Genomic DNA, 9,959 nt, shown 5'->3' on the forward strand with positions numbered 1-9,959 from the left:
CAGGCCACAGGCCCCGAGGGGGCTACACTGGCTTTAGGATCGGCAGTTTAATGCACAGTCGGGGATCCAGCCTCTTAAGAGTTTTGTTCAGTAGGCGCGGAAAAGGGGTTAGGGTTTAGAAAACGGCATTGTCTGGCGGCTCCGGGGATTCTGAGACCGCGACCGGGAGACCTCACGCTGAGAGCAGCATATTGGAGCGTGGGCCGGGGCGTTTTCGTGCGGGAGGGGCGCGCGCGCCGCGGGATCGCGCGCGCTCACGAGCGCGCCGCTCCTCAGCAACGGCGCATGCGCCTGCTCGCCTTCCCGCACGGCCGCACAACTTCGCGGGCCCTCCTCTTCCAATCGGAGCGCCGGATTCTCCGAGTGCGTATCCTGGAGCTGCGGGCAGCGGGAGGCGGGAGGCGGGAGGAAAGGGGCCGGCTGGGCGGGGCCGGGACGCCTGCGAAAGTCTGCGAAGGTCTGTGAGCGCTGCCTAGTCTCCGGAAGTGGCCGTTGTAAACCGCGTCTCCCCAGGGCTTTTCCCCTCCTGTCCCCCTATGCTATGCGTTCCCCTCCCCGGGTCCTAGAGTCCGTCGGGTTCCAACAGTTTTTGCTCTGACCCCGGCGATCTGCTCAGGCCTCTTTGTACCATTGAGGTCTGGAGCTGCCCCTGGGGTCTTGGGTGTGCGGTCTGGACCACGGGAGCCCCCTGAGGTAACCACGGGATGTGGGGGCTTCGAGGCGAACGACTTGGGCGGGGAGGTGTTGAGGAAGGTATGGGTGGCAGCAGTGAGAGTTATGGGGAACCCCGAGTTAGTTCGTGGTTGTCCTGGGGCTGTTGGTGTCGTTTGTGGGGACGCGCCTCCAGCTCCCTGGGCTGGGCCTCTCCGCCCATCTGGGGGAAGATCTCCTTGGAGCATCCTAACCCGAGACCGCTGCAGCAGCACCCAGAGGACTGAGTAGGGACCAGAGGGCAGGACCCAGAGGGCCTGGACTTGGAACTTTCCAGGTTTACAACTCCGGACTGCCGGGCTTTTCCCCTCCAAGAATCACTAAACTCTTCGAGGACAAGGACCACGTCTTTTTCATCCTTTAAAAAAATGCCAGCCACACACTAGACACTCTTATCAATGTTTGATAAATGAAAGAATGAGTTGTGGTAGGCTATCATCTGTAGTTTCTACTGCTCACCCTCCAGGACCATTAAGAGACATAGAAAATACGGCTGTTTTTCAAGGCTGTAAATTTTCTGCAGAAGTAGAGCCTCCTTTTGACTGTTCTTTACTCCGTCATGATATTTACCCTAGGCAAATGCATATTTTTTCGTTTTAAGGAGATCTCTAATGATTCTGTGTAAGTTTACTTGAGAAGCAATTTCAGTTGGTGTCCAACTCTTTCAAATACAAAACACATGGATGTTTTGTATAGTTCACATAATTTTGGAGAGGAGACCTACCTGTTTTGTTGAACAGTTAGTGCCTGGTAACAACAAAACAGTGGTAGGGCAGAAACTAACAATGGTTTCCCATGAAATGAAGAAGAAACAAAGACAGTGCAACCTGCTAAAAGGAAAGAGGGGAGTAGTTTTAGTCTGGAGCTTGAAGTTTTATTAGCTGAGTGACCTCAAGCAAATCACCTAAGCTCACTAGACATTACGTTCCTTATCTGTCAGATAAGGAGGATGGACTTGGTCTTTATTTTAGTTTTTAAAGATTTTATTTATTTATTTGACAGAGAGGTAGTGAGAGAGGGAACACAAGCAGGGGGAGTGGGAGAGGGAGAAGCAGGCTTCCCGAGGAGCAGGGAGCCCGATGTGGGGCTTGATCCCAGGACCCTGGGATCATGACTTGAGCTGAAGGCAGATGCTTAATGACTGAGCCACCCAGGTGCCCCAGGACTTGGTCTTTAAAGTCCTATTTAATTCTAAAATTCTTTGTCTCAGCCCCCTTGTCATGGTTTTTATTTTTTTAAGATTTTATTTTATTTTATTTGAGAGAGAACGAGCAGTGGGGAGGGCAGAGGGGGAGAGAGAGAGAGAAGCAGAACCTTCACAGAGCAGGGAGCCCGATGTGGGGCTCCATCCCAGGACCCAGGGATCATGACCCGAGTCGAAGGCAGACACCTAACTGTCTGAGCCACCCAGGTGCCCCATCACGGTCTTATTTTGATGAAAGAACCGGACATCCTCTTTAAAGGTGAAATATATAAGTCTGCAGTAAGAGTCTCCCAACACAGATGTAGTTATTATTGAAGTTAGCATGTGTTATGAAAGAGGATGGATTTAGAAGTCCACCAGATGTGAGTTTGAATTCTAACCCTCCCACTGAATATCTTTTTTTTTTTAAAGATTTTATTTATTTATTTTAGAGGAGGGGGAGCAGAGGGGGAGGGGGAAAATCTCAAGCAGCCTGGGGCAGAGTGCTGAGCCCCAAATTGGGGCTTGATCTCAAGGCCCTGAGATAATGACCTGAGCTGAAACCAAGAGTGTCCCTTAACCAACTGGGCCACCCCGGGGTCCCTCCCACTGAATAGCTTTATACAAGTTACTCATCCTCGCCAAGCATCAGTGTTCTCATCTGTGAAATATGTATGATCATCTTACAGGGCTGTAGGGAGGATTCAATGAGATCAGGTACGGTTAGCCTAGTATCTGCACATAGTAAGTGCTCAATAATAGTGGTTTTTGTCTTTTCATCCCCACCCCTGCGCTCACCCCTCCCTTTTCCCCTGATCTGTACAGACACACTGAGAGATGAATACATTCTGCATGACCCACTGAAGGACTCAGCTGTGAGGTAGGAAACTTTGTACCAGCAGTGGCTCTGAAATCTAAAGTAGAATTGTCTTTCTGGCTCGTACTTACTCTTAGGATGTCTAGATCATCGATCCCTTGGCCTCAATTACCTATATTTGGCCCTATGTCTAAAAAACTTCTTATTGAAGAATGATATATATAACATCCCCTTATCTATTTTAGTAGGAATGGTGAGAATAGTCCAACTCCACTACCAAGAGAAGATTAGTCTATTAATAGATTAACATAAAAAGCTGATCTAAACTTTGCCTTTATCCATCACTGCTACAGGGTGGCCTGGTTTGGGCCCAAGCCTGTGGAAGTGCCATTTGGATTGAGAATCTACTGGAGGTCCAAGTTATCTTTCATTAAGAAGACCCTGCCTTGTAGTTAGTTTGGATGGGGTAGGGGTGTGGGGAAGAAGGAGCTGTGTTTGAAAACTCTGCAGTTGGGAGAAGTGCTTTTCTGATTAGCAAGGTCTCACAAGGTCTCAATGCTCTCTGGCTGGGGGAGAACCATGTCTTGAAGGCCAATAGCAAGACACATAGAACTGTGGAGTCCGGTAATTTGGGCTTGAATCCAGATTCTGTCACTTACTAGAGATGAGACTTTGGACAGGTGATTGAATGAATATCTTTAAGCCCCAGTTTCCTTAGGTATAAAGTAGGGACATTAACAGTATCTTCCCCTTGGGGTTGGTGTAGAGTGACAGTGTAGAGATAGAGAAAGTTCTTAGCACACTGGAGAAGGGGTGTTTGTCACAGTTGGCATGAGGACAGTAGGGGTGGCTTTGAGGTATTGGATATTTTGTTTATAGATAATGATGTATTGAATGTTTTCAAATGGAAAGCGTTATTTACAGAGTTAGATACATGTTGGAGAAAGGCTGATGTTGATTACGTCTCAAGGAATTTGTAATTACTCGTACAGATTAGCTAAACTCTTGTGGTTTCTTTTTCTTTCTTTCTTCTTCTTTTTTTTTTTAAAGATTTTATTTATTTATTTGACACAGAGAGAGAGAGCACAAGCAGGGGCAACGGCAGGCAGAGGGAGAAGCAGACTCCCCGCTGAGCAGGGAGCCCAATGCGGGACTCGATCCCAGGACCCTGGGATCGTGACCTGAGCTGAAGGCAGACACTTAAGCAACTGAGCCACCCAGGCACCCACTCTTGCGGAGTTTTGTAGGGAAGTTTCAAGTAAAGCTTGGAACATACATTGTGTGAGGAACCTATAATTCTTTGACCTAGGTCCCTATGTCACTGACATTTCCATTACTGTACCTAGCTAGTTTCCTCATCATTCATTACCTCTTCAGTCTGGTGTATGAAAAGGGAGCTTTTGCTACATGGTCTCTGCCATGTTCACTAGGCTAGATCTCCAGTCGTAGTTTAAATTCAGCCACAGATCTGACTTTGGCTCTTCATTGATGTAGTCTTCCTAAAACAAACAGAGGTAGGCTCTTGAACCCTAGTGTCCTCAGGAGCTGATAACAGAGACAGAGAAGAAGAAAATAAGATTTTGCTAAAGGAGACTTTAGATAGGATTTTTTTTTTGGATGATGAATTTGAAAAATTGAGATATAACTCACCTATCAAAATGTACAGTTTTAAAGTGTACAATTCAGTGGTTTTTAGTGTATTCACCGTGGTCCACAGCAATCACCGCTATCTAATTCCAGAACATTTCCATCACTCCCAAGAAGAAACGTCGTACTTATTAGCAGTCAGACCCAATTCCCCGTCTCTCTACCCTCTGGCAACCACAAATCTACTTTCTATTTCTATGTGTTTGCTCGTTCTATACATTTCATATACATGGAGTCCTAGGAGCCTTTTGTGTCTGGCTTCTTTCACTTAGCATACTGTTTTCAAGGTTTACCCATGTGGGGGCATGTATCATTACTTCTTTCCTTTTAATGGTTGAATATATTTTTCATATTTTATTTATCCATGGGTCAGTTAATGGACATTTGGATTTTTTTTTTTTTTTTTTTTTTTTTACCCTTTGGCTATAATGAACATTTGTGTGCAAGTTTTTGTTAAAGTCCAGTAATTCCCTTAGAATGTGTCTTGGTATTCAATACTCTTGCATATACATTTTGCTTTTCAAAATGTACATTAAAATCTTTCTGTTACTTCAGGAAAGTTTTCCTGGACTACAGTTTTTAGTGTTTTATTCCCTCGCTTTTGTCTTCTTATTCAGGGACTCCTGTTATCTCTACATTGGTTTTTTTTTTTGCCTGTTTTCAGTATTTTGTCACTTTCTCTTGAATCTTTTTGATCTCTTCCTTCATTGTTTTTTACCCAGAAAATTTTCCTCTTTTTATTTCCTATGTCCTTTCAGGCATTTCTGTCATGTGTATTTCCTTCGTGTCCCCTCTTAGTCTTCATCATTGAAATGATTTACTCTCTTTTTACCTGTGTTAACTTTGTATGGGATTTGACCACTAGTTTTCTGTTGCTTATTTTTTTTTTAAAGATTTATTTATTCATCTGAGAGAGCGAGAATGAGAGAGAGTACATGAGAGAGGGGAGGGTCAGAGGGAGAAGCAGGCTCCCCGCCGAGCAGGGAGCCCAATGTGGGACTCGATCCCGGAACTCCGGGATCATGACCTGAGCCGAAGGCAGTCGCTTAACCAACTGAGCCACCGAGGCGCCCCTTCTGTTGCTTATTTTTATGGAAGATTAGTTTACTTGCACTTTGAGATTGGGGCAAGCTTCAGGAAAGCTTTTCTGACTTCATGGAACTCTGTCTTGTGGTGTTTCTGTGAGTGTTAAAAAACTATGGTGGCTTGTTTCTGGGATTTCCAGGCTCTGTCTCCTACAGTTTGGTCTGGGCCTTTGCTTTTCTTTGTCTTTGTTTCCCCTATCCTGCTCAGTTTTGATTCCATTCCTTGCAGTTTCTCTTTAGTGTGTGCCTTTGTCCAGGAAGGGGACCCTGGCAGGTCAGTTCCAAGGGTTCATAGGCTGGACGGTACCAACCCTTTCAAGACTTTCTTACCATATGCCTGTATCTCATGCCGACTTGTGGAACGGGCAGACTCCTCCCAGTTTTATCTGCTGTTCCCAGATTGGCGTGCCGTGCTCCCCATTGAATATCTGCTGGCTCTTTTTGGTGTTCTTTCAGATGTAGACTTATTTCCCTCTGCTTTCTCCTCCTTACATACTTCTACTGCTCCCATGTAGGTTTTGTGGCTGTTGGTGGTTTGCCCTTATTCATTTGTATTTTGTAGCTTTTTGTTGTAAGTGTAAATGTAAATTAGATTTTCTAGTTTCTGTAATTACCTTAGAGTTTTTACAATGTCCCTCATTTAAATTAATAAATCATAGAAAAACAACTTTATGAAAGACACATGCAGGCAGAGGGCTGAGGTGAGAACTCATTTTTGTATCTTTCTTGTCCCTCAACTTCTTTTCTTTTTAACCCTACAAGAGTATTTTCAAATGTCTTATCCATATGAGTTTTTTTAAAGTTTATTTTTTTTAGTAATCTCTATACCCAATGTGGGGCTCAAACTCACCACCCTGAGATCAAGAGTCGCATGCTCTTCAGACTGAGCCAGCCAGACGCCCTCCATATTAGTTTTCTATTGGTGTGTAGCAAGTTACCACACACTCAGTGCCTTAAAACAGCACCCATTTATTATCTCTTAGGAATCTGGGCACAGCTTAGGTGGGTCCTCTGTTTAGAATTTCACTGGGCTGCAGTCAAGGTGCTGGCTGGGCTGTATTCTTTCTTTTTTTTCTTTTTTTAAATTTTTAAATTTTAAGATTTTATTTATTTGAGAGAGAGAGAATGAGAGACAGAGAGCATGAGAGGGAGGAGGGTCAGAGGGAGAAGCGGACTCCCCGCTGAGCAGGGAGCCTGATGTGGGACTTGATCCCGGGACTCCGGGATCATGACCTGAGCTGAAGGCAGTCACTTAACCAGCTGAGCCACCCAGGCGCCCTGGGCTGTACTCTCATCTGGAGGTTTGACTGGAAAGAATCCACTTCTGAGCTCATTTAGATTGTTGGCAGAATTTATGTCCTATTGGCATCTGTATGACTGAAGCATCTAGCTTTTTACTGGCTATGGGGTGGAGGCTGCATGCTGTTCCGGTTATGTAGCCCTCTCTGTAGGCAGTTCACAGCATGGCATTTTGCTTCTTCATGGCCAGCAGCAGATTGTCATTTTGGTCTTTTAAGGCAGAATCTTATATAACATAATGTACATATATTGTATTATAACAATAATGGGAGTGGCATATCATCATCCCTTTGCCATATTCTGTTGGTTAGAAGTAAGTCACAGGTTCTGCCCACAGAAAAGGGAAGGATATCATAGAAGAGAGAAAAACGCCAGTGGGGGCCGAGATTGTGGGGACCATCTGCCTACTACATTATCTGTATCTGTGTCTGTATGTACATTATGTTATATAAGATTCTGTCTTAAAAGACCAAAATGACAATCTCCTGCTGCATCGATATGGAAGTTGATGAAACTTGCTCCTGAGCTATAGAAGATGCTCTTCTCTCTAGAAGACTATTCACATTTGAAGATGTTAGATACCAAAATGATGCACCAAAAAAAAAAAAATAATGATTCTCTTCAATTTAGCTTTATTGAAACAACTTTATTAAAATTTGGTGAACTGCCTCTTTCTACACTTCTCTGCCCCATATAAAACCCAAACAAAACACAACAGACATTATTAAAGTCCTATCTATCTAAATTCTTTTCCTGTGGGTGAGAGGTTCTGTTCGTGCCTATTGTGACATGTATGCATACACGTGTGTGTTTAATCTTTTGCATAAAAATAGAAACATTTTACGTATATGCTTTTGAGCCTTGGACTTTACTCTTAAGTATAGAAGAATCCATTCCATCTACGTTTTAACTCTTTAACTCCCATTCTGAAGGCGGTTTCTCTGGAGTCTGACCTTTGGCAGTATGGTGGTAAGGTGAAAAGATTTTGGGACTCAGAAGAGCTTGATTGAGTCCTTAGTATCCTCCATTTAGTAGCCGACTGGCCATAAGCAAGTCATTTAGCCTCTCTGAATCAGATGGATTTCCTTAATTGAAGTGAGGACAATAAACCTCAGGTAAGACAGTCTTTACACTGCAGTGTTGTGAGGATAAGGGTTCACTCTATTAGGTGCTCAATAAATTGACAGTGGTATTTGTTTGTCTACCACTGTTTCCAAACTTAGTCTTTCAGGTCCCTAGAGAAATAGGATTTTTCCCTCTATCTTGGTAAAAACTCCATCTTCTTTGTTCTGGGCCAGAGTTTTCTAGTATCAGCTAACTCATTGACTGTTTTAAAAAACTGTTGGTGTCTGTCTGTAGACACCTTGGTTTTGTCTCCATCTTGGTTGGCTTATGTGAGTCCCTTTTCTTTGAGTGAAATCTCTGAGGGTTTATTAGGATCAGGGACAGAGAGTTAGCATTTTTTTTTTTTTTTGGTCTTCTAGATATCCCTGTACTCCAGCAATTCCACTAAATAATTCTTTTGATACATCTTTCCCCTAGACCAAATCACCTTAAGTATCACTTACTCCCTTAAGTATCACTTACTCCCTTCCTTTATCAGACGAAATGGACTCTTCTATACTTAAGAGTCCCTGATAAAGGAAGGGAGTAAGTGTTTGTATTCAGTAATAGAAACTTACAGTGACTGAGTTTGTATTCAGTAATAGAAGCTTACAGTGACTGAGCACGGTATAATGCTGTATATATTATTTAAATCTCAAATATGTGAGATTAATGTAATTATCCCCTTCTTATGGTTGAGGAAACACGTGTAGAGAGTGTAAGTGACTCGCCCTTGGCCACATACTTTGAAGATACTTAAAGGCATCCTAACTCAGATCTCTCTCAGTCCAAAGCTCATGGTCTTTTTTAGGCTATTGGACTTCTACTAGGGATACCAAGAGATACTTGTGAGATCTTGATATTTGTGTCTGTCTGAATTAATCATTGTTATCTCTGTTTAAAATATTTACCCAGAGATTCCTTCATACCATATATATATATATAGTAAAGCAACTTACTTTAAATGGTTAGCTTTGTATAATTTGGACTGTCTCTCATAGAAGAGGGTTCTAGACAGGCCAGTGTAAGTGACAGCTACTCTCCTCTTTCCTTATTCCTCCTTGATCTTTAACAGAAGGGCTTTGAAAATTACCATGAGATCATATCTGGGGAGTACTTTGGTCTCTTTGATTGTAGCATTGCATTAAAAATATGTCATTTATGAAAAAGGTTTTAGGGACTTACAAATGTCCCTGGACTTTACTTTCTTTCAAACTGCATTCTGTTCTCCAGACATAGGCTCTACATTCCTTTTCTAGTTCAAGAGTAATTTGTCACTATTTTATTAAGATCATTTTTTCTTGGGGCACCTGGGTGGCTCAGTTGGCTAAACATCTGCCTTCAGGCTCAGATCATGATCCTGGTGTCCTGGGATTGAGGCTCATGTGGGGGCTCCCTGCTCAGCGGGGAGTCTGCCTCTCCCTCTGCCCTCTCCCACCTTGTGCTCTCTCTCTCTGTCAAATAAATAAATAAATAAAATCTTAAAAAAGTAATTTTTCTTATTTGAGAAATTAAAATAATCTAATAATCTAATAGAACTTTTTCTTAGAAGGAATATCTTTTTAACAGTTTGTCATTTTTGCTTCTCATCTTTTTTAAAAAAGAAATCAGGGGCACCTGGGTGTCTCAGTTGGTTAAGTGGCTGACTTTGGCCCAGGTAGTGATTCCAGGGTCCTGGGATCAAGCCTGGCATGGGGCTCCTTGCTCAGCGGGAGCCTGCTTCTCTCTGTCCCTCTGCCTGCCACTCCCCCTGCTTGTGCTCTCTCTCTTTGTCAAATAAATAAAATCTTAAAAAAAGAAAAGGAAAAAGAAATGAAACAATAGTTTTTAAATGTTTTCATGTTTGTTATAAAATAATTTTTAAAATACAAGTAAGGGGTACCTGGGTGGCTCAGTCGGTGAAGCGTCTGCCTTGAGCTCAGGCTATGATCCTAGGGTCCTGGGATCAAGCCTGGTGTCCGGTTCCCTGCTCAGTGGGGAGTCTGTTTCTCCATCTCCTCCTTGCTCATGCTCTCTCAAACAAATAAATAAAATAAAAAAAAATACAAGTAAGTTGAAGAAAAAGACAAAAATCACTCATAGTTTCAGGACTCATATATATATATATATATAT

The 9,959-nt window shown here is 43.0% G+C and overlaps 1 protein-coding gene across 8 annotated transcripts in view; it reads left to right on the forward strand.

The window, feature by feature from the left end:
• Positions 1–285: 285 nt before the first annotated feature.
• Positions 286–9,959, forward strand: part of CCDC171 (coiled-coil domain containing 171) — a 316,432-nt gene continuing 306,758 nt past the window's right edge. For 4 of the 8 annotated variants that reach the window (XM_025887898.2, XM_073880822.1, XM_073880819.1 and 1 more), the window contains exons 1-2: positions 300–363; positions 2,720–2,774. Coding sequence is in view for 1 of the 8 variants with exons in the window: in XM_073880818.1 (XP_073736919.1) it covers positions 286–363 (78 nt within the window). In the remaining 7 variants the exon portion in view is untranslated. The other 4 variants (XM_025887897.2, XM_073880820.1, XM_025887899.2 and 1 more) reach the window with 3 other exon arrangements.

Source organism: Callorhinus ursinus, unplaced genomic scaffold (assembly GCF_003265705.2).
Source record: "Callorhinus ursinus isolate GAN/ISIS: 27379988/994484 unplaced genomic scaffold, GSC_fseal_2.0 scaffold39, whole genome shotgun sequence".
Lineage (NCBI taxonomy): Eukaryota > Metazoa > Chordata > Mammalia > Carnivora > Otariidae > Callorhinus > Callorhinus ursinus.